Source organism: Corvus cornix, chromosome 15, assembly GCF_000738735.6.
Source record: "Corvus cornix cornix isolate S_Up_H32 chromosome 15, ASM73873v5, whole genome shotgun sequence".
In the NCBI taxonomy this organism is placed as follows: domain Eukaryota; kingdom Metazoa; phylum Chordata; class Aves; order Passeriformes; family Corvidae; genus Corvus; species Corvus cornix.
Window position 1 is genome coordinate 4,962,760 of NC_046345.1, and position 22,347 is coordinate 4,985,106.

Consider the following 22,347-nt stretch of genomic DNA (forward strand, 5'->3'; position numbering starts at 1 on the left):
GCCGTCGCTAATTAGCGGCGTGGGAGCGCAGGGAAATGTCACCCCGAGGTGCTCCACCGGGAGGGAACGGGATGGGAAGGGGGAACGAGGCTGCAGGGAAGTGCCGGGTGGGGAGGGGCAGTGTCCGAGGGAAAAAAAAAAACCTCCTTGAAAGTGAATTGGTCTTTGATCGACTGCAATTTCGGCTGTTAATTAGTGCCCAGGTGGGTCCCACCGGCAGGGACCCAGGACCCCCCGCTGCCCCCCGATCCCGCAGGCGTGGACGGAGCCAGGAGCCCGCCCTGGTCCCGCCGCTCCCGGGGCACCCTGAGCCCCCCAGCTGAGAAGGTCCCCACGGGGGATGGTGGGGTCGGGCTGCAGAGCCTCTGTCACCCCCTTCTCGCACACCGAGGCTGTCCTGTGTCCCAGCCCCAGCGCGGGGAGGTCCTGCATGGGACCCATTCCCTGGAAAAACCACCCTCCACCGTGTCCCACCCGGCTCCAGCGCAAAGCTGGCACAGCCCGGGCAAGCGGAGCCGCGTTCATGCACCACCGACCCCCGAGCAGTTCTAATCTTCTGTTTTTTTAATTTGCCTCACAAGGTAGAGTACATCCAGGGAATGTGCAATGTACAAGGAAAGTGCTGGGCAGGCGAGCGCGAGGGGAGGCGGGGGTGCCCCACGGGGCCCGGGACTCGTAGCTAGCAGGCGGCACGCTCAGTCGGAGGGCGCGTCGGGGGTGACGAAGGTGCCCTTCTGGTCCCACTGCATGTCCCGGATGCGGCGGATGGACTGGATCTGCGGCTGGAAGGCAGACCACTCGTTCCAGTGTCGGAAGTCTCCGGTCTCAAAGAGGTACTGGTAGCCTCTGTAGCCAGGGTACTGGTACCCGACCCAACTGCGGGAAAAGCAAACACAGAGCACCTGAGCGGGGTCGGCCGCTCCAGGCTCTGGCTGCAGCCAGGGTGCGCTCAGGGGGCCATCAGGGCCTCCTTGTGCTGGGCACCAACCCCTGGGGGACGGGCTGTGCCACCAGAAACAGCCACATCACTGAAAACAGCCAAACCACCAGAAACAGCCAAACCACCAGAAACAGCCACGCCACCAGAAACAGCCACGCCACCAAAACCAGCCATGCAGCACTTTCTGGCTGCCTGAGAGCCCGTGCAGGTGCTCAGAGCTGCAGCAGTGGGTCAGGGAGGACAGGGAGCCTGGCACGAAGCAGCCGCTGCTGCAGCCCGGCTTACGTTCCACTGGGCACCTGCACGCTGCCCACGCGGTCGCAGAACCCATAAGCCCAGAGGCTGGGCACGTCGTCCTCCTGGATTTCCATCTTGTTGCCCTTGAAGTCAGCAGACTCATAGAGGGAGATTTTGTGGTCCTCAGCCTCCTGGGGAAGACAGAGGGAGGGTGCTGGGTGGTGCGGCCGAAGCCCTGGAGCTTTGCTGCAGCAAGGCACCGAGCAGCACGGCCCGGCCCTGGGCAGACCCCACTGGGGCTCTCTGCTCCCCAGCACTCACCATTTTGATGGGACGCATGGACATGAAGCAGTCGCTCCGGTAGCTGCTGGACCAGGTGTCCCAGCGAGGGTACTCGCCCTTCTCCAGGATGAACATCTCCCCACGCATGTTGGCCTGCTCGTAGGCCACCCAGCTGGGGAGAGAGGTCGGCAAAGAGCGGGTCAGGTGCCACCCAGCAGTTCCCCTCCTGCTCAGCCAGCTTGCAGGATGCTGGAAAGGTCTCCAAAAGGGCTGTGGCCCCACCACCCTGCTCCCACTTTTCTCCCAGCCCAGGCACTGTGGCCCGCAAAGAGGCAGCGCTGATCCATGGGCTCCCGGCTGGAAGCTCTCTGATGTGTGTGTGTGTGTCCAAACCTGCAGCAGGCACTAACACTCGCAGCGCTCCTCTTCCTCAGCTGGGGAGCAGCAGGACCCCTGCACAGCCGGTGATCCCCACGTGTTCACCCTGCAGAGTCAGCTCAGGACTCTGCTGTCCCTCCTGCCCCGGCTGTGTACTCCTGGCACGCTCGCACGCCTCGCTGCTCCAGCGCCAGCCAGCTCTGGCACCCGTCCCACTGCCAGCCGTGGGGCTCGCTCAGCTGCAATGTCACCTCTTTAGCAGAGCCACGAGGTGCTGTGGTGCTGGGAATGTCATGGGCTTGGGGCTTCAGAAGCCTCCGACACCACAATAGTCCTGGATTTGCTCTTTCTCCTTTCCCTGCAAAATATCTCTTCCTGCAGATGCCAGCAGGGGTTTTCCTGCTGGCAGGAGATGTGTTCAGGCACCCCAGGCTGCACAGCCTCAAGCTGACTGCTAAAGCTCAGCCTGGTTGTTTTGCTTTTGTCTTTCCCTAAGTACATTTGTGGGTGCAGAGTCCCATCGGTGCCTCTCAAGAAGCTTCTGAGGACCCCAATGACACCCAAGTTCTCTGTCCTCCCAGTTTCACCCTTTCTATGTCTAGTGCAGCTTCCCAGGCATCACATCTGAGCTCCTTCCAGGCTGCTCCATCTCCCTTTTGTTTTAAGAAGAGTTGGATATTCTGGGTTCCTAATGAAAAAGTCATTCCAGGTGACCACAGATCACCCTCCCAGTCCCTCAAGGATGCTGTCAGGACAAGCCATGTCCTGTGCATCCTCCCCACAGCACTACCAGCCCCCCTGCATTCCTGGGCACGCTGTTTCCAGCTGGGCACGGCGCCGTGGGATGCTCTTTCAACATGGAGATCATCCGTCTGCTCAGTTATCTGCTTTGGGGATCATTTTTGTCCCTGCCTGTGTCAACTGTTCCCACGGCTTTGAGACCTGCCCAGCCCCCTCGTTGCTGCTCAGCTGCCTGGGTGCAGGCGTGTGCCTGTCCCTGCCCACCCCTGCCTGCTCCAGCCTGGGCCAAGGATCCCACCTCATTTCACCTTCTATAAAATCTTCAGGTCCCTTGTATTCCATGGACAGCTGTGATCTGAGGGACACCTCTCCTGGGCCCTCAGCTTTGCCTCTGGTGCCCTTTGCTTTGCATGTGGCCCTGGCATCCTTCCCACCCATCTCCTCCTGTTCTCCTTGGAGGAGATCCGGGATGCCCGCTCTGCTCCTGTGCTGGCCCTGCTCCGCTCTGCCCAGGCGGCAGGGAAATGCCCCTGCACGTCACATGGTGCCCAGGGTGCCTCCAGGGCTGTGTCCCCCCCCGCTGGGGACATCCCGAGGGACACAGCCCCCTCCATGGCCGGGGTCACTTACGGTCCAGAGGTGACAATGACGCTGCGCACCCGGTCGAAGCCACGGTCAGCCAGGTTCAGGCACTCGGCAGTGAACTCCATCTGCCTGCCCTGGAAGTTCTCCTGGTCGAAGACGACGATCTGGGGGTGCAAGGAAAGGTTGGATGAGGACAGGCATGCTCAGGGAGGGCAGGCTTGCGCTGTGTGACCCTGCATGCCTGAGCCCCCTGCTCCATGTGTCTCCCTTGGCTCTCCAAGCCTTCCTGCAGCTTCTTGGATCTGGTGCCTGCCCAAGCTGAGCTGGGCTCTGTGTGTGAGCAGCACAGGCTGAGCGCAGGCAGGTTCCCCCCAACAGCTGTTCCTGCTCCAAGATAGCCTCATTCTGCCCCTGCTTTTGCTGCTGCTGGTGCCCACACTGGCAGGAAGGAGCTGCTTCTCCAGGTGCTCCATCTGCGCTGTGGCCTTCTCTGCCTGGCACGGTGTCACCGGAGCCCTTGCATCGCCCCTCGTGCCCGCCCTGCTGCAGTGCCTTGGAGGCACGCTGACCTGGCATCACTGTGGCAATTCATTGCTGGCCCTGCCACCCCCAGTATCCCCTCCACCACCCCACAGGACCCCTGCATGCAGCAGGTGACCAGAGGGAGCAGGTGGCAGCAGTCAGCCCTGACACCACAGCCCAAGGGAGAGCACTTCCAAAGCCTGTGGTCCCCAACCAGCTGTCCTGGCCAAGGGACCCTCAGACTGTTCCTCCTGCAGCAGCTGCCCAAATCCTGTGCGTGCTGTCGGAGGGACAGAGCAGAGAGAGATGGCATCACCCACCCTTCCACACTCCTTCCCCCAGAACAATCTCCTCCTGTCCAAGAGATGCTGCCCCTGTCCCTCAGCCCGGAACGTGTCCCTGTGCGTGGGGAGCCACAGGGCTTACCCTGAAGGCTTCTGGGGAGGGCTCCTCGCCCTTGCTGTTTGCGACAGGAGCAGGGTCGAGGGATGGAGTTGGCGCAGGAGCCGCCTTCTCCTTCTCATCCGCAGCCTGGCCGGGAGCGGGTTTTGTGGTCTCAGACATCGCGGTGGTGGGCTCAAGTCTGTGACAGGGCACCAGCAGCAGGTTAGAGGGAGGCATGGATATGGGCACCCACAACCCACCCCGGGAATGGGGACTCTCAGTGGGGTGGGTGGGCAGGGCCAGGAGAGGAGCCGCTGGAAGGTTCTCCAGCAGGCATAGGCACGGGGTTCTGCCTTCACCAGGGGGATCACAGGAGGTCCTGGAGTCCACAGTCTCCTTCTGTGATCAGGAGAGCCCTGAGCATGGTCCCAGCACTGTAGGGGTGCCCCGGGATGGGGCCTGGTGCTGTGCCGGGCACCGGGGCCGTCCCGCACGGGGTGCGCCTGGGGCAGCGCTAGTGGGGGGTGGGAAGGGGACAGCCCTGGTCTGCTGAGGCGCTGCAGCTGGAACCCTGCTGTGGCCCCGCAGGTGAATGTCACCGGCAGCTCCCCGGGAGTGGAGGGCGGTGGGATGCTGAGCACCGAGATGCTCCCAGACGTGACCACCACAGCGGTGGCCACAGCTTAGACCCTGAGTTTCCCTCTCCCCACCTCGGGTCCGGCTGCAATCCGGTGCCCGGAGACTTTGTCCTCTTACCTGGGCAGCTGCTGCTTCTTGTTGGAGTGAGCGGGCTTGTGTTTCGGGGCGCCGCGAGGCCCCCACTTTATAGCCTGGCAAGGGCAGACCCCCGGGCGGGCGCACAAAGGAACTGCCAGCTCATCAGTGTCTGCGCGGCCCGCCCAGTCATCACATCCTGCCAAAGCGCTGGGCGAGCTGGAAGCCTCTCCCCGGCCCCGTGCCCAGCCGCTGAACCAGCACTTTCCTTTGTGCCCCCGGCACAACAGAAGACCTGACCGTTGCCACTTTGCAGCGCGCCCGGCACTCGCTGCCCCGCGTGCGGCCGCCCCGGCAGGCATATATAGCCCTGGCACGGCCGGCGGCGCCGGCACCGGCACAGGAACACCTCCCCTGCCCAGCGCCCCGGCCCCGAGCCCGCGGGGACACCCCGCTCCCGTGCCGCTGCCCACCGCGGAGGGGGCAACCTCCCCCACCGTGCCCGGCCCGCAGCCGCGCTGTGCCCGTTCGTCCCCTCCACACACTGAACCTCTCGCTCTGAACATCACCCCGTGCCCGCAAGCGCCGGCAGCGCTGCCCTGGAGATGCCAGGAAGCGAGACCTGAGCGTTCTGAAATGCTTCAGGAGTTAGGTTTTTTTTCCAAACGATGTGTAATCGAAGCTGACACTTTCCGAACCATCTGAGTGCCTGAAAATGGTGTTTGTTCTCCTTGGGAATGTCCCTGCTCACTGGCAGGGTTGTTCCTTTGCTTTTTAGCCCGTTTTCCCCGTGCTGCACTCACCCTGTCCCACCCCTGGTTCTGCCACCACCACACTCATGGTGCCAAACCCCATGCAGGGTTTTGGGGCACCAGATCTGTCTGACTGGTGCAGGGGGGTCGTGGGGTGGCTGGTTGGGGACCTGCTGGCACCAGCCCCTGCAGCAGCTCAGCCTCTGGTGCCACATCTCCCCCACCCCATGGCACCTCGGGGGGACCTTCCCCTGAGTCCCTGTGAGGCTCTGCTCATCTCTTCTCCACCTCCACACCCCTGTCCAACACCCCCCAGCTTCCCGCAGCATCCAGCAGGAGCGGTGCCTCACCCGAGGGTGTGGGGGCAGAGGGCTCAGAGCCCCGTGTGCTGATCCCCTCGTGTGTCACCGAGCAGCGGTGGGATCCAGCTGCACCCTCTGGGCTATTGCACAAAATCCTGAACAAAAAGAACCTATTGATCCCTTCTTTTCCCGAGGCTTTTCAGGAGGTGTGCTGTGCCCGTGACATGGCTGGGTGCGGGGTCTGCTGCCCCATTACCCTGGGAACTGGCCCAGTCTGGGTCTCACCTTGACGCTGGGCAGTGTTTTATGATTCATGATTTCAATTTGCGCTCGTTTCCATGGGTTTTATCCAGATTTCTAATTTAACCTGCCCTCTCTTCCTCCCAGAGCCGGAGTGGGTGTTCTCCCCGTGCTGCCTGCCCTGTGCTCCTGGGCATTAATCAGCCGGTCTCACCCATCCCGACTCTGCTTCCCCTCCCAGCCCCCAGCACCTTTGAACCTGGCCATTGGAAAACCAGCTCAGAAGGGCCGAGCTCTGCTCCTGATGGCTGCTTTGCTTGTTACTGAGCACTCCGCAGCCCCATGGGTTCCCCATAGCCAGTGCCGTGGCAGGGCTGACAGCAGAGATCTGTCCTTGGTCATTCCTGAGCCCCTGGACACAAAATCTCTGCCCTGTAAAGCCCCACGCTGCACCATCCCTCCCTGGCACAGGGGAGCCTGTGGGATGCACAGCTCCAGCACAGCAAAGAGCTGCCCCAGCAGCAGATGGCCAGAACTGGCACAGCATGGTCGCAGATGGCACGGGCACGCGGGTTTGTTCTGCCCTGGTGAGTCCCGCTGCTCACGGAGTTCCCGCTGCTGCATCCCTGCCTGGCACTGAGTGAAACCACGGGGCCACCCGGCCACGGCCCAGGCTCCAACGGCCATGTCCTGCTGCCAGGACATGGTGTGGACAGTGAGCGAGTGGTGGTCACTGTGCTGGTGGCCAGCGCAAGCTGAGTTTAGCTCAGGCCACAGTGAGAGACCGGGGACAAACTGTGCCAATGCCAAGAGGGCTTTTGCTGGGGTTGCAGGTGGCAGGGACAGCCCGTGCAGCCCTGCTGTGCCCTGGGGCAGCCGCTTGTGCTGAGCTTCCCCAGCTGCCCTGCTCTGCCTCCCCCAGGGTGCCCGGGGCTCACGGGACTGCTGCAGCTGCACGAAGGGGACTCTGGCTCAGCCTCCTGGCAGTTTCCTGGCAAATTCTGTCCCAAAACACAGCTCTCCCTGGGAACATGGGTTTTCCCACTGGGCCCAAGAGCCTTTTTTGCCTGCTGCCCACTCTGACGGGCAGGCTGGGCGGGTGCCTCTGCCCGGCCTTTGGAGTCTTGGCACCACCCCGGCATGATCTGTGCGGTGTGTGGGTCACTGTGAGCAAAGCTGAAAGGTGTTTAGGTCCCCAAAATGGGGGTGCAGCAGACTCTTTCCAGTGCACAGAGGCCAGAGGCTGCTGCAGCTCTTCCCAAATCATGACCGGCGCCTCCAGTCCCTCCCATGCCTTTGCAACCTCCCCCCAACAATTCCAGTGCCCCTGGTCCCCACTTCTTACGGTGTCCATGGCTGTTGTGTGCACAGCCTGCAACGAGCTGCCCCGGATTTCGGGGACAGCTGCTCTGCCCTTGCAGCGAGAGCAAGTGGAGATGTGTCCTTCCTCCCAATTCCCAGAAACGGGTGAGGAAACCTCCCCGTGCCCCCAGTGCAGGCAGCACTGCCCGAGGGCAGGGGGAGCGCTGCCAGAGCTGGGACACGGCCCCAGCCCAGCCCCATGCCAGGGAGAGCACACGGCAGCAGCGCTGGCAGAGCCTGGGGGCGATGCCCCGGCTCTGGAACTGTGGGGCGGGGGTCAGAGCCTGTGCCCGGTGGGCCAGCTCGACGTCCCGGCTCATCAGCGTCTCTGACACGGCGCCTTTGTTCTGCCCGGTCCCTCCTCCCCGCCATGTGCTGAGTTAGGGGTTTCAGTAATGCTCCCCTGGGCTCTGTCTCTATCTGGAGGCTATAAAAACCCAGCCAGAGGCTGCTGGACATGTCACCTCCCTGGGCACCAGTGCCTCACCCCAGGTAAGCGCCAGAGCCTGGAGCAGCTGCCCAGAGCCCATGGCTGGGGCCTGGGAGCGAGCAGCTGCAGGAACATGTGGAGGAGCATCCAAAATCCGGGGCTAGACCTCTCCTCAGCACCGGGAGCTGTGGTGGGGGTTGGGGGGTTGGGGGATCAGGGGCTTTGCTGGTTGTGGCCATGGCAGGGTGTTGATGCTCAGTGTGGGCACACAGCCATCTCTGCAGTGGTGCCGGCTCAGCAGTGCCCTGCCAGCACCAGGGCTTTGGCTCAGGGAGCTGCCAGTGGGAGGAGGAGTTTCCCTGGGCACGGGCAGGGGATGTCTGCCAGGGCCAGGTGCCCGCTGGGCCAGGTGCCCGCTGCTGCACACGGCCCTGATGCCAGCTCCAGCTGGGCGGGACGAGCCACAGAGCTCTTCACCTGCTCCAGCAAGGAGCAACCCCCTTGCTCTTGTCCCCCACACTGCTGGTGAAGGGATGTGCGTGGGCTCCTGAGGTCATTCTCATGTGGACAGAGGGGCAGCTTTAACAGTGCCCTTCCCCTGTGCTCTGGCAGAGCCACCATGACCCACCGCTGCAAGAAATCCTCCGGTCTCTGGAAGGTATGGGAGCCTAGGCAGGACCAGCACCATGCCCTACGAACACCTGGGAGCGGGGCTGCAGCATCTGCTCTCTGCCTTGGCACCCCCAGAGCCCCCTGAGTGCCTCTATTCCCCCCAGATCGTGGTGTGGGATGAGCCTTTCTTCCAGGGCAAGAAGCACGAGTTCACCACCGACTGCTACAGCACCCTGGAGCATGGCTTCAGCACCGTCCGCTCCTGCAAGATCGAGAGCGGGGCGTGAGTGGGGGTCCCGGGGCACTGCCACCCCACGGTGCTGCAGGACCCCACGGATAGCAGGGGGGTTGGAGGATGGAGGCCTCCAGTGCCTTTTGCCACCCGAGCCATGGGGCTGCCTCCTCCAGGCACCGCTGGGTGCAGCGAGCACAGCCCGGGCTGCGAGTGGGGCGGTGGGCACCCCGGGGGTCTCACCCCTCCCGCCCCGGCAGGTGGGCAGGCTTCGAGCACTGCGGCTTCCAGGGGCAGCAGTTCGTGCTGGAGCGCGGCGAGTACCCGTGCTGGGAGGCGTGGAGCGGCAGCAACGCCTACCACGTGGAGAGGATGTGCTCCTTCCGCCCCATCGCCTGCGCCGTGAGTGCCCCCGCCCCGGCTCCCCCCGGCGGGGCGGCCCCCGGAGCCCGCCGCTGCCCACGGACAGGGTGGCAGTGCCAAAGCCGTGCCCGTCTTGGCCGCAGGACCACGGGCGGAGCAGGTTGATGCTCTTTGAGCAGGAGAACTTCCAGGGCAAGCGGGCAGAGATGAGCGACGACTGCCCCTCGCTGCCCGCCCTGGGCTGGGGCAGCAGCACCGTGGGCTCCTTCCTTGTCCGCTCCGGCGCGTGAGTACCCGGGGCTTGCAGCCTGCCGGGACCCGGCACCGGGGCACGCAGCAGAGCCGAGGATGCTCTGGCAGCTGCCGGGACCTTCCCGCAGTGCGGGGGCTCCGCGGTGCCGCCCGCCCCGAGCCACCGTGGCTCTCTGCTCTGTCGCAGGTGGGTCTGCTCGCAGTACCCGGGGTACCGGGGCTTCCAGTACCTCCTGGAGAGCGACAGCCCCGCGGGCGAGTACAAGCACGTGCGGGAGTGGGGGTCCCACGCGCAGACGGGCCAAGTCCAGTCCATCCGCAGGGTCCAGCAGTGACCGCGGGGCCGGAGCCCCCGCGCCGCTGGCTGCGCGCCTCGGGCACCGTGTGTCCCGCGGGGCGGCGGGGACAAAGCTCAATAAAGGCTCAGTTGTCCAAGGCGGCGCTGGCACTTGGGGATGTGGGGCCATGGGGATGCGTGGCCGGCAGTGATGCCCTTCTTGGGGGCAGAGCGGGGCTCTGCAGGGGCAGGGATGAGGTGGAGGGGAATTTTTCTGCCCGGCAGCAGGCTCAGGGGCTCTGCAGGACCCCCACATCCCACCACTCCACAGGCATCATCTGCTCTGCCAGCACCTGCCAGGGGCTGGAAGGAGCTGCACGATCAAGCAAGCTGGAGGTGCACACTGTGCACCTATCCTCACCTCCGTGCACACCCTGTACCCATCCCGGCACTCTCACACACCTGTACACACCCCTGCACCCATCCCGGCACTCATCCCTCACCCCCGCACACGTAATGTGCAGCCAAAGCTGGGGATGCAGCAGGGAAAGGCTGGCCTGGAAAAATTCCTCTTTTCATAAGGGCTCTGGAGAAAAGATCTGATGTGGTGAAAATGTCCCATCCATGACATTTGCAGCAGCAAGGCCACCAGCGGAGGGAATGCTGCCCAGAAAGGGATTCTCTCCGCAAGAAATCACAATTAAAAAGGCAAAATAGAAGAAGAAACAAAAAGTTTTGGGATGGGCTGAGTGAAATCCTCCTGCGCCCCAGGGCAAACCCGTCCGGGGCCGGCAGCCAGCGAGACCCGAGGAGCGGAGCTTCCCGTCCCCTCCATGGCCACAGCTGGGGTGGACCCCCGCCCTAGACACCCCCCTGGGCCTGCCCAGCCCCGCCCCAGAGCCCCGGAGGGACGCGGGGTCCGGGAGCGGGGCCAGCACGCGGTCAGGCACGGTGGGCAGCTGGCGGCGAGACCGGGGGTCCCCGGGGACCCGGCGGGGATTTGGAGAACAATGTGGGAACCCAGCAGCTGCACAGCGCTGCGGAGGGGCTGTCACAGCCCCCGGACGGGAGGGGAGCTGTCCCCGGCGTGGGGGGCTGTCCTCGGACAGGGCTATGCGTCCCCACCGAGCCCGGCCGCATCCTGCCCTCCACGTCTCCAGGGGTGTGCCCGAGAGCCCCTGCCCAGGGATCCTTGTCCCGTGTCCCCTGGGTCACACCCGCGGCTGTGGGGAGCCCGTGACACCGCGGCGGACGATGTCCTGGCAGGGGGTGACAGTGGCCTTTGCGGCGGCTGTCGTGGCAAAGGGGTCCCCAGAGTCTCCCGCAGCGAGAGCGGTGCGGGAGCGGTGCTGGAAGTGGTGCGGGAGCGGTGCGGAGCGGGAGCGGTGCGGGGAAAAGGTGACTCGGCCGCATTTCCAGCATTAAAATTTAATGCGAGTTGCAGCATCCTCCTGCGCCGTAGGTAGGGCCGGGGGGCGGGGCTGCTGGAGGAGGAGTTTGCGTGGCAGCCTCTTCCTCAGGGATGCTCTGGGAAAGCTCCAGCACAAAGGAGCGGCGCGGCGGGCAGGAGCGAGCGGAACCGGCGCCCCCCAGCCCCAGCCCGGCCCCCCGGGAGCAGGTAACGCACCGCGGACGTGGCTCCGCTCCCTGCGGACGGGGATGGGGCGCCGGTGGGGTCTGGGGGCGCCGGGAGCCCGGGGGAAGCCCCCACCTCGGGCCGGAGCAGGGGGCGATGTCGCCCCGGGACTCGGAGGGTCCTGCGGGCATCGCTCCGGGAGGTGTGGAGCCGGCGGGCGCGGCTGCTCCCTCCACTCCGTTCCCAAAAAATACCCCCGTTCTCAATATATTATTCCCTGGTTATAAACAATCCCACTAGAGCCTCCCCCCCCCCGGCAGGACTCCCCCCTTCCCCGGGGGTGCCAGGCCGGGGCAGTCCGGGCCCCCTCCCTTTGTTGGGGCCGGGGCAGCCGCGCATCCCGCAGCGTGTTCCCGGCCGCATCCCGGCCCGGCAGGCGATCCCGGTGATCCCGGTCCGGAGGCAGCGCTGGGCAGCCTGGCCCCTCCCCCGGACACCGCCGGCAGCCCCCGGCCCAAATCAAAACTAACTGCTGCGCCGCTTGTTTGTATTGTTTTTTTCAGAATCCTCATCAAGAATAGGGCTCCTGCCAGGTAAATGGATTCTTGCCTGATTTTCAATGCTCCTGGGAGGATTTGTAGCCAAAATGCCGTTTTATTGCTTTGTCTCGAACCCCCCATTTTCTCCCAAAGCTGATGATCCTAGGCGGGGCTGAGAGGCGAGGCTGGGGCCAGCAGCCCCAGGGCACAGCACAGCCCTTCCTTCTCAGAGTTAACCTGGCAGATGCTCTTCTTGCGGAGCCATTTTCTCTCCCTCATTGTCTCGCAGCCTTTTGTGTGTGCGGGTAGGTCCTACCCGGGGAGCCAGGAGGAGCACAGAAATAATCAGATTTTCAGGCGTTCCGGACTTGCAGGGAGTCTTCCACACCCTCACACCCCCATTCTGCCGGGCTGCCCAGCCCCAGAGCTGCAGACAAAGGCAGCAGTGCCTGGCACCACTGCAGCAGCACCGGAGCCTGGGCTGTGCCGGAGCCTGGGCTCTGCTGGATGGCAGCGAGGGTCGGGCAGCGTTGGCAGGGCACAGGGCAGGGGGGTCTGGCCACCCCGCTGGGATTTGGGGGCTCAGGGTGCCCGGATGCCACATCCCAGCGATCATCTCTCCGGGATCTCTTGTGGCAGTGCAGTGCCTGCTGTGCCCTCATCTCCCCACTCCTGCCCGCAGCAGAGCTCGTGCTCCTCGCCCTCCCTCCTCACTCGAGGAGGGGGTTTAGCCCCCGTTTAATTCGGGTGTCCAGCCCCCCAGGGGCACCGTATGTGCCACCCACACGCATGGCAGGGGCAGCTCAAGCTCGTGCCCCAGACGAGTGTTTAGGTGAGTCCTGTCTGCACAAAATTGTTTTTCCCTCCCCATCTCCCGGAATGTGCTTCACTCCCAGGCCGGAGAGGCCATCCTGCCGCCGTCACGTCCCGCCTGCCCCACCACCGGCGCCTCTAGGCAGGGGATCCATTTGCCAGATGCTCAGTGGCATCTCCACGGCTCATTCCCGCTGCTCGGCCCCACTGCAGCTGGGTTGCAAATGCCGCCTGGACGTGCTGTCCCCACGGGAGGGACTGTCCTGCCGGCAGCGCCTGCGGACTGCGGTGACAATGAACCGTGGGAAGCAGGAGCGGCTCTGCAGCTGAACTGCAGAGTCATCACAGCCCCGCTCCCCTGGGACCTGCTGCTGTCCTGGTTTGCCCAGGCAGGCAGGGCAGGGCAGGGCAGGAGCAGGCCACAGACATGGGCTGGCTGCTGGCACCAGCCACGTGTCCCCAGATCCCCGAGGAGATGGAGCAGCACCCAACGCAGCGTGGCTATGACCACCAGTCTGCCCAGTTTAACCAGTGGAACCACAGGGTCCCAGTGGCCCAGCTTAACCAGAGGGCAAGGGCAGAGGTGGAGGCAGCAGTGGCAGTGGCAGTCAGTCCCTGCCTCCAGCAACAGGTAGGGACAGTTTGGGGCATTGCCACCATTTCTGGTGTGGTGGTTCCTGGTGTCCCTCTGTGCCTGGTCCAGCTCCCCCACTCTGCAAGGGGACAGGGACAGGAGGGTCCGTGCCCAGCCCTCCTGCCGGGCTCCTGCCAGCTCGGCTGGGCTGTGCCTGAGGACGATGCCATGTTTCTCTCCCTTGCTGCGTTGGTTGTTTCTTTTGCAGCTGCTAATGACTGACCTGAGGTCTGTTCACACAGTCCCCTCGCTGCCCCCACGGCGCAGAGCCACACGGAACAGGGGACATTGCACAGCACTCCCGTAGCTGGTGACCACAGGTAGGACTCTGGGGAGGGGACACGGGTGGTGCCAGCTCCATGCTCTCCCACCTCTTGTGAGCTGGGAGAGTGAGTGCTGGGCAGTCAGGACCAGCCTTCCTCCCCAAGGCCCCATCCCCCGGAGGGTTCTCCCCAGGCCCCAGCGGGGTGCAGGGGTTCACACCATCCCCAGGGCCACCTGCATGAGAGGATGTGTCCCCTACGCATGCCCAGCAGTGGGGGTGGGGTGGCTGCCACAGCCCAGGGTCTCACAGCATCTCTGCTCCCCAGTGCCACCACCCCAGGGGCACGGCCCCAGCTCCTGCCTGGCCAGACTGACCGTGTCCAGAGGGGAGCCGGGCTCAGGAGCCACCATCACCACCAACACCACCAACACATGATGCCAGAGCCGGGCTGGCCTCAGCAGAGCACCCTGGTGCCCACTGCCATGGCATGGAGCTACGAGCCCGGCCACTGTGGGGGACACAGCCCAGGAGACCACGGTGGTGACACCTGAGGACACGTGGCTGCACGTGCACACAGTTTTCCTACAAGGTGCTGGGGTGTCCTTGCCTCCTGCTGCTCCCCCCCAGACCTGTCCCCTTCCCTGAGCGCAGTGTAGGAGGAGGGAGAAGGGAAAGGGAGTGGAGGCAGAGCTGTGCCAGCTGCTCATGGAGACACCATGGCCAGAGCCCAAAGGGTCTCTGTTTGTCCCCACTGATCCTGCCCTTCCCTCTGGCTGTCGGTGAAGTCCTGGTGCTTTCTGCTCTGGAGGTGCCATGTCTTGGCAGGACCCTGCCTCTGCTCCCCTTGGAGAAACACCTGGTTTGTGGAGCATCCTGGAGTGTGGGGAGGAGCATGGGCAGTGAGTCCTCCTCCCGTGGCCTTTGCAGTGGCCCCATACGTGGCTGGGACTGTGTCCTCACTGAGCAGCCACTCAGGCCCACGTCCCCACACAGGCAGAAGGGCGGGGGGTGCAGTGGGCTGGGGGCTGAGGGCAGACGCAGCTCATGGCAAGTGTTACAGCCTTGAAGTCCAAACAGGACAAGCATCCTCTTGGGGACCAGAGGAGCTCGTGCTGTGGGAGGAGGGGACCCAGGGGCACACGGGGCAGGGGCTTTCCTGGGTGCCCTGTCCCAGCCCTGTATCTCAGGGCACGGTGTCCCTGCCACCCTTGGAGCACTGCTCAGCCCCACAGAGAGGCAGCTCCCGATGGGGAGGGGGTAAGCTGTGGGCCACCTTTCCTCTGCTCCATGGTGGTTTTCCCTGCTGGACCTCCTCCTCCCTGCACGTGCAGTGGGAGCTTGGTGCAGACCTGGAGCAGCTGTCGTGGTCTCTGCTGGAGCCCTGCTCTTGCAGAGCTGCCTGGAGCCTCACCCCAGACACTGCCAGCAATGGTTTCACCTCTTCCTTCTCTGCTTCTTCCAGCTCCTTTGGAGTCCTTTAGGCACTGTGGGGACTGTCCCCTCCATGCATCCTGTCTCTCACCTTTCCCAGTCCCGGGGGTGGGAAGCACATGTTGTGAGGGGACGCTCACTGCTGAGACCTTTAGTACCTCCCTGGCAGGGATCAGAGGGGCAGATGCCTGCTGAGCATTTCATTTGGAGACAGGTTATGTTACACCAGTGAAACCCCCCCGCTAACGCCTTCCCTAATGTCAATCCGGTGGCAAAGCCCAAAAACTCCTCCTGCTCTTGAGCCAGAGCCCTGCTGCTGACGGGCCCGGCTCTGCATGCTGCCAGTATTAACGTACTAACCTCCTGGGACCCCTGTGCCCTCCCCGGGGCTGCCACGGCCCCTGGCACATGGACTAACCCACTAACCAGCCCAGTGCATGCCCTACTAACCCACAGCAGCCCTGCCTCGTGCCCACTAACCACGGCAAGCAGCGCTGCCTTTAAAGGGGAACGGAAAAGCTGGAAAAGGGGTTTGGAAGTGCCGGGTGTCGGTGCCAGGCTGCACGGGCAGAGACGGGCAGGGGCAGCCAGGAGAGAGGACTGGCAGCCCCTGCCCAGCACTGGGCAGGAGTGGTGCCTGCACAGGCAGCCCCAGCCCTGGCTGTGGGCAAGGAGAGGGGCCCAGCAGCCCCTGCCCGTGCAGGCAGCCCCAGCCCCGGGTGGCACAGGGGACAAGCAGTCCCTGCCCCGGGCAGCAGAGGGGACCAACAGCCCCTGCCCCGGGCAGCCCTCAGCGGCACGAGGAGAGGGTTTCTCCCCACACGCCCTGCCCGGCTCTGCCTGTGGAGCCTGTTGCTGACTAGGAGCCTAAAACGGTTTTATCAGCAGAAGCTTTTCAGTTCCTTTTTAAGCCAGTAGATCTCTGTTACTAACACATTCCTGAACTGAATTAAACAAACTAACCATTGCTGCTTTTCTCTTCATTTCTCTTCCAGTGTGTGTGTCCTCTAAGGCAGACCAGTGCCCTGCTTCTGTTACTAACCTGTACTTCTGTTCCCACTGCACTAATCCGCCCTGACTGTTTCTCTCTTGCTACTAACAACTCTCTCTGCACTTTGCCTCTCGGGTGCTGTTTGCCATGACAAGTGACGGTGGCTCCTCCCGGACTTACTCACCTGCAGCACCCGATTTTCGGTGCTGCTGAGCATCCCTGGCTCCCATTTGGTACCACGGGAAAGAAGATGCTCAGGCTGGGGCACTTTGAAAATTTCCCTCTTGGCCCATTTTCCAACAAATTTCATGTGGCACAACGAGGAAAAGAGGCTGGGTGGCAACAGGGCAGTACAAACCCATTAATAATGACTGGCAATGGCTGTAAAGGTCCAGCAAACCCAGTTTGCAAAGAGATTCAGCCACAGAGCGAAGCTATTGCCATGAGCCTGAGCTTGGGGCTCTCCTGAGGCCCCAGGTCACCTGTCATGGGGAATGTTCTCTTGCTGCTCCCAGCATTGGTGCTCTTGGGCTCCTCTCTTCACCCCCTTTGTGTCTCCACAGTTTATCTTGTGCCTGGTGCATGTGGAAGCCGCTGCTGGCAGCGTGGCCCCGACTAACTCATGTCTGCGTCACCACCGGGTTGGTACCTGCAGGTACCCTGGCCCCAGCCAAGGGCAGGGGTGGGCAGTGGGTGCCTCAGCTATCAGGTGACAGGGGCACAGCCTGGGCTTTGCTTTCTGTCCATCTGTCAGCCAGATGAACGTCCCTGGCCTCTGCAGGGATCCTGCCAGGGTGAAGGATGCAGGCCCTGGCCTGCTGGTGTGGGTTTGGCACACGGCAGGGCACTGACGGCATTCAGGGCTGCCATGACCAGCGGGGCAGAGCCAAGCCCTGTGTGCCAGCAGAGGACGGTGGCCCTGTGCTGCTGGCGGGGACAGGCTGGCTCATTGGGACATCTCAGACTGTGGTGTTGGGGGGACAGGGCACCCCTCAACCAAGGGTCACAGCAGCTCTCTCCAGGGGGACAGATCCAGACAGGGTCTGGCTCTGGCTGCTCTCTCTTGGCTTTGCCTTGTGCTCACTGCTCCCATGTCGAGGCCCTCCCCAGAGCATCTGCTGTCGCTGGCTGATGGCACTGTCACTCTCCTGCCTGCACTGGAAGGCAGAGCCAGACTGGAGTCTCCTGGGTGGCCCCATGACACTGCCACCTCTCCTGGGCATCCGTGCTCTGCACTACCCCCAGCCTGCTCCTTTAGCTGGGGGGGGTCTCTCTCAGGCTGATGGGGGTCCCCTCCCCACCCAGCTCCGTGTCTGTCCAACCTCCACCTTATCCCACTAATCCCCCAAATCCCCTTCTTCCACGTGGCTGGCACCAGGATGTGTTTTTGGGCTGATGCTCCTGAGTTTGATGGAAGGGGGAGACAGGGCCCTGCTGTGGGCAGAGTGGGGAACAGAGGGACAGGAATGGGCCAGGAGGACATGCCAGGTCAGGCCCAGGGTGGGCAGGTTCAGGACTCCTGCAGAGGTCAGGAACACCATGAGCATGGGGCTGGGGTTGTCAGAGCCCACCATTGCAAGGGACTCTCCTCCCTGCCACACAGACCCCCCTTTCTGCTCCAGAGCAGCCCCAGTGCACACAGGGGGACCTTCCCAGGCTTGTCACTGAGGGGAGCCATGGCACAAGTCACCCTGATGGCCCAGAGGATGTCCTGGGCAAGTGTCACCTTGCACAGGCCCCTCAGTGGGACAGGCCACCAGTGCCCGTGGGTGGCTGCTCCCCCTCAGAGCCGGGCAGGAGGGAAGAGAGGCTCCACCAAACAGCCAGGTTGCTCCTTCACTCTGCTCCTGCACCTCAGGGCTCCCTGCTCCCCAGTTACCATGGCTGGCAGTAGTTGATGTCTCTGTCTGTCCATCCTTCTTTGCTGGCACCCCCAGAGCTGTCTGGCCAGGGGCACGGTGTGCAGATCCCGCTTCACCTGTGGTGGTGGATGTGGGGCCGGGGCACCCCAGCAGGTCCAGCCCTGGGGTGCACTGTCCTGCCCAGAGTGCTCCAGCCCAAGCTGGCCAGGGCTGTGCCTGCTCTGTGGCCACATCCACGGTGGGGCTGGACACTGGCCAGCAGTCCCATAAGGATGTCCCCCCTGCCTGTAATGTCTACTGTGAACATGGCAAGTGTGCAACCACCTCGCAGTCTTCTGTCTTTGTGCAGTGTGGGGGGCTGGTGGAACCCCTGTGTGAGGCTGGGCTGGGGCTGCCCCAGCTCCCATGGGGGCATGGGGGGACAGGACAGGCCGTTCGCACTGCGGCCACCTCGTCATCCTTCTGAGGAACCGCGGCCACCCCGGGTGTGGTGGGACCGGAGGGAGCATAGACACCCCAGGCCCTGGGTGGGCGGTGGGGAGAAGGGGCTTCGTGCCGGGCAGGGCTCCGCGGAGCGCAGGAGGGGGGTCCACCCCCGGGCACGACCGGGTGGTGGCTCTGGGGCCGCGGTGCCATCGCCCAGCGCTGGGGAGCACAGCGGGCACGGACCCCACGCTGCCTGCGGGCCGGGACAGCCCCGCGGGGCCGAGGAGTGGGCGGGGGGAGCGCGTAGCGGGGAGGAGGGGGCCGGGGGCTGCGGGGGCTGCGGGGGATGCGGGGGATGCGGGGATGCGGGGATGCGGGGAAGCGGGGATGCGGGGGATGCGGGGATGCGGGGGATGCGGGGATGCGGGGATGCGGGGAAGCGGGGGATGCGGGGGATGCGGGGGATGCGGGGGATGCGGGGATGCGGGGATGCGGGGATGCGGGGGATGTGGGGATGCGGGGATGCGGGGATGCGGGGGATGTGGGGATGCGGGGATGCGGGGATGCGGGGGATGTGGGGATGCGGGGATGCGGGGATGCGGGGGATGTGGGGATGCGGGGATGCGGGGGATGCGGGGATGCGGGGATGCGGGGGATGTGGGGATGCGGGGATGCGGGGGATGTGGGGATGCGGGGGATGCGGGGATGCGGGGATGTGGGGATGCGGGGATGCGGGGATGTGCGGGGATGCGGGGGGCTCGGGGCACTCGCCGGTACCGGGCCGGGCTCGGAGGGCGGCGGCAGGTGGAGCTCGTGCTCCAGGAAAGCCCCTGGCCCGGCTCCGTCCCTGGAATGTCCAAGGCCGGGCTGGACAGGGCTTGGAGCAACCTGGGATAGTGGAAGGTGTCCCTGCCATGGCCGGGAAATGGAACGAACGGGCTTGAAGTGCCTTCCAACACAAACCATTCCACGATTCTGCGAGTCCAGCCTGGGATACGATGGTCACAGTGAGCAGGACAAGGCGGCTGCTTGCCCTTCTCCGGAGGGGCAGGCTGGACACTCCCTCCGGCTGTGGGGAGGGGTCGCGGCTCCGTCCCCTCCTGGCTGTTCCCGGCGGAGCAGGAGGGCAGCAGCCGAGCCGCCGTGTTTATTTTCCCAGCATTTTGACGTGTCGCAGCCAGTGCCCCCAGCCCGTGCTGACAGGGAACGCGTGCGAGCAGGAGGAATGATGTTCATTGACATCAAACTGCGCCGCGGTTCCGGGGCATTTTGGGGAGCGCGGGGCTCTCGCCACAGAGGGGCCCTGCGGGAAGAGCTTTGCCGGAGGGATTGTGGATGCCCCGAGAACCTTTCCCAAACTCCCCAGCGCTGGCCACGGAGCTGCCGAGGGAGCCAGGGGACCACGCAGGGGGCCAGTGCAGGGAGCAGGTCCTGGGCAGCCCCATGCCCACAGCTCTGCCCAAGTCCCGGCTGAACCGCCCTCCACGGGGAGGTTCCGTGTCTCTGTTCCCACTACTTCAAATAGGACATTTAAAATCCCCACAAATTTTCCATTTCCTCCTTCCCTTTCAGCCGGGAGGCAAATGCAGCTGTGCTCACCACAGTCACACTCTCACACAGGTTTTTCTCAGATCCTGGAGCTTTATCCCGAGAAGCATCCTGTGTTTGCTGCCCTCAGCACCGCACAGGGACACAGCTGGTGTTTGGTCCACCTTAAGTGGGAAAACTCTCTAACTGCAAGCATCAACCCCATCCCACGCTGCCAGCATCTCCCTCTGGGGCCGGTGGAGCAGGTGCCCTGGGCAGTCAGTGTGGCTGCTCACCTTGGGCAAGGAAAAGCCTCCTTAACTCTATCTGTGCCCATTGCCTGCAAGCCTCTTTTTTCCCAGATAGCTCTGTCTGCTCCGTATCTTGCAGCAAGCAGAGCCAAGAGTCATGTGGAATACTGAGTGAAGCTGGAGCTGAAGGCAGGACATCCTGGCACGTCTTGCAGCAATTAAAAGTATCAGTTACAGAGCTCGGAGCCGCCGTCCTTCCCTCTTCCACCCTGCGGAACAAGGCAGGGGCTGTGGCTTGGTTGGGTACCAGGATAAGGCTTTCAGATGACAGAGAGCAGGTTTAGATTGAATATCGGAAAAAATTCTTCCCTGTGAGGGTGGTGAAGACCTGGCTGCAGCTGCCCCACTCCGGGAAGTGTCCAAGGCCAGGTTGGACAGGGCTTGGAGCAGCCTGGGATAGCAGAAGGTGTCCCTGCCCATGGCAGGGGGTGGCACTGGATGGGCTTTAAGGTCCTTTCCAACCCAAACCATTCTGTGATTCCATGCCATACCAAGGGGTCCCAGATCCTGATTTCTCTAGGATCAACCATGTTTGGGCTCTTCCCTCCACTGGGAGCAGCTCCAGGCCCGTGCTGCCACACTCTCATTAATATGTGGGATTGTGAGGTGATCCATAATTAGATGCTAACTGAGTTTTCTCTAAGTTGAGTGAGGGAAGGTCACCAAGGTAGGACTGGAGTCAGCTTATTGTTATTATCAATCAATAACCTATTTATTTTCCAACATTCCTATTAACCTCTGCGAGCCACTCACCGTTTCCCTACGAAAGGGCTGTGCCGCCACTTTGCTGACTGGACAACTCTGATTGAAAATGGAGCAATGACCCGGCCCCAAAAGCAGAATCCAATTAAAAGAATTTTCATTTGTAGATTAATATTTTTTAACATGTTCTACATCCCTTGCTTCAGCATTTCACACAGGAACTGCTGCCTCGTTACACGAGCATCTGGACCAGTGGTGCCATAAGAAAATAATTACAATTAATTAGACACGGGGACATTAGGACTGTCCTTTTCCAGGACTGAGGGACAGTGCCCAGCTGTGATGTGCCACCGCCATGGTGGCAGTGACCGGGAGACTCGTGGCTGGTGGGACAGGGCTGGTGTGCTTGGGGCAAGGAGAGGCACAAGGAGGTCTCAGTGGCCCTCTCCAAGCACCAGCCCTGGAGAGGAGGGTGGGTGAGGGTCCCTGGTGGTCCCTCCTGTGCTGGTGGAAGAGATCTCCAATCTTGGGGGTTCATCACACCACGCTGGGTCCCATCCTTGTCCCCTCCTGGAGCCTGGTGCTGAGAGCAGGAATTGCTCGGTCTCAAGGTAAAGTCTATTATTAATAACGTGGCTTTGATAATAAAAAGATTAAAATTAGGTTTATGGTTTGGCGACTGCCCTTTCCACACTGTAACCATCCCTCATCCATATTCATGAGCCTCTCATTAGTAACCACTGCTTACAAGGCGGCTAAACAGCCCAACCCTTCAGCAGCCACCATCTCCTTAACTGCTTAACTTGCTCGCTGATTACCAACATCAAATTAACTCTGCAGAACGGATCTAATAAGCTTCCCGGTGGCTTCAAACCTCCTTGAAAATTGCTCTGATGTCTCCATGGGGCCCTATTAAAAAAAAAATCCTTCCCCTGTGAGTATAACAGGGAACACATCGGGCTGCGGCCGCGGCGCTGCCGGAGTCCAGCCCTGCCCGGTGCCCAGGGGCAGCTTCCCGAGTGCCCCCGCAGTGCCCAGAGGAGCAGCCTCGCTCCGTGTGGTGCCTTTGCACTGTTTGAACTGACGAGCTGTTTTCCCTGATCCTTCATTAAACACTCCAAGACTTAATTTCACTATTTGGTAGCTCGGGGGTTGTGTAACAAAAGAATAAATAAGAACGACCTTTCTATTTAATTACATTTTTTTAGATGTGGGAAATGCCTCGGCTCTCTGGCAGCGGCTGTGTGGAGGTCTGCTGATCTTTAGGAGGGACAGAACCAGTCTGATGATGCTGGCTCTGCTCTGGGCCAGGTTTGGGGACACCCCACAGTGCTGGGGACAAGCCATGGGCTGCGGATGACACTTGGCACAGAGCACGGGGGTGGCTCCCTGGCAATTAACTCTGACAAGTATTTCAGCAGCGGCCGCGGCCATGCAGAGGAACGCCAGGGAGCGAGGGAGCCTTCATCCCTCATTGCCATGGCAACCGTGCACAGGGATGGAGAGCTGAGGGGCCTGGGGGGATTCATCCCTCCTGGTGCACAGACCCCCGGCTGGGGTGGCTGCTGAGACTCCCCTAAACCCTCTTCTGGGATAGGGATGGATGGGCTGCACCCTCTGGGATGTCATGGGCTTCCATCAGCTGGACCCCCTCCGGTCCCCAGC

At 62.8% G+C, this 22,347-nt stretch overlaps 2 protein-coding genes and 1 long non-coding RNA gene across 4 annotated transcripts; 2 read left to right on the plus strand and 1 right to left on the minus strand.

The window, feature by feature from the left end:
- Positions 1-564: 564 nt before the first annotated feature.
- Positions 565-4,981, minus strand: CRYBB1 (crystallin beta B1). Its single transcript, XM_039561174.1, has 6 exons — positions 4,826-4,981; positions 4,112-4,268; positions 3,209-3,327; positions 1,499-1,631; positions 1,226-1,368; positions 565-876 (listed from the first exon to the last, which is right to left on the minus strand). The coding sequence occupies exons 2-6, from the start codon at positions 4,247-4,249 to the stop codon at positions 696-698; spliced, it is 714 nt and encodes a 237-aa protein (XP_039417108.1). The 5' UTR covers positions 4,250-4,268; positions 4,826-4,981; the 3' UTR covers positions 565-695.
- A 3,408-nt stretch (positions 4,982-8,389) lies between these two features.
- On the plus strand, positions 8,390-9,730 carry CRYBA4 (crystallin beta A4). The gene is made up of 5 exons (XM_039561322.1): positions 8,390-8,527; positions 8,646-8,764; positions 8,974-9,115; positions 9,220-9,362; positions 9,516-9,730. The coding sequence occupies exons 1-5, from the start codon at positions 8,489-8,491 to the stop codon at positions 9,661-9,663; spliced, it is 591 nt and encodes a 196-aa protein (XP_039417256.1). The 5' UTR covers positions 8,390-8,488; the 3' UTR covers positions 9,664-9,730.
- Positions 9,731-10,769: 1,039 nt separating this feature from the next.
- LOC109144446 lies at positions 10,770-18,040 on the plus strand. 2 transcript variants are annotated; one of them, XR_005603187.1, is made up of 3 exons: positions 10,770-11,223; positions 11,745-13,487; positions 13,758-18,040. It is a non-coding gene; the product is annotated as an uncharacterized LOC109144446 (long non-coding RNA). The 2 variants fall into 2 exon arrangements; XR_002045235.3 differs by lacking the exon at positions 10,770-11,223 and having other exon boundaries at positions 11,231-13,487.
- The last annotated feature ends 4,307 nt before the right edge of the window (positions 18,041-22,347 follow it).

Bases quoted from the DNA above. Each gene is read 5' to 3' on its own strand.
- CRYBB1 (XM_039561174.1), bottom strand. From the start codon at position 4,249: ATGTCTGAGACCACAAAACCCGCTCCCGGCCAGGCTGCGGATGAGAAG. The intron at 1,632-3,208 runs GTAAGTGACCCC...CTCTCTCCCCAG, and splicing joins GTCATTGTCACCTCTGGACC to CTGGGTGGCCTACGAGCAGG. The intron at 1,369-1,498 runs GTGAGTGCTGGG...TGTCTTCCCCAG, and splicing joins CCATGCGTCCCATCAAAATG to GAGGCTGAGGACCACAAAAT.
- CRYBA4 (XM_039561322.1), top strand. From the start codon at position 8,489: ATGACCCACCGCTGCAAGAAATCCTCCGGTCTCTGGAAG. The intron at 8,528-8,645 runs GTATGGGAGCCT...TATTCCCCCCAG, and splicing joins AATCCTCCGGTCTCTGGAAG to ATCGTGGTGTGGGATGAGCC. The intron at 9,116-9,219 runs GTGAGTGCCCCC...TCTTGGCCGCAG, and splicing joins TCCGCCCCATCGCCTGCGCC to GACCACGGGCGGAGCAGGTT.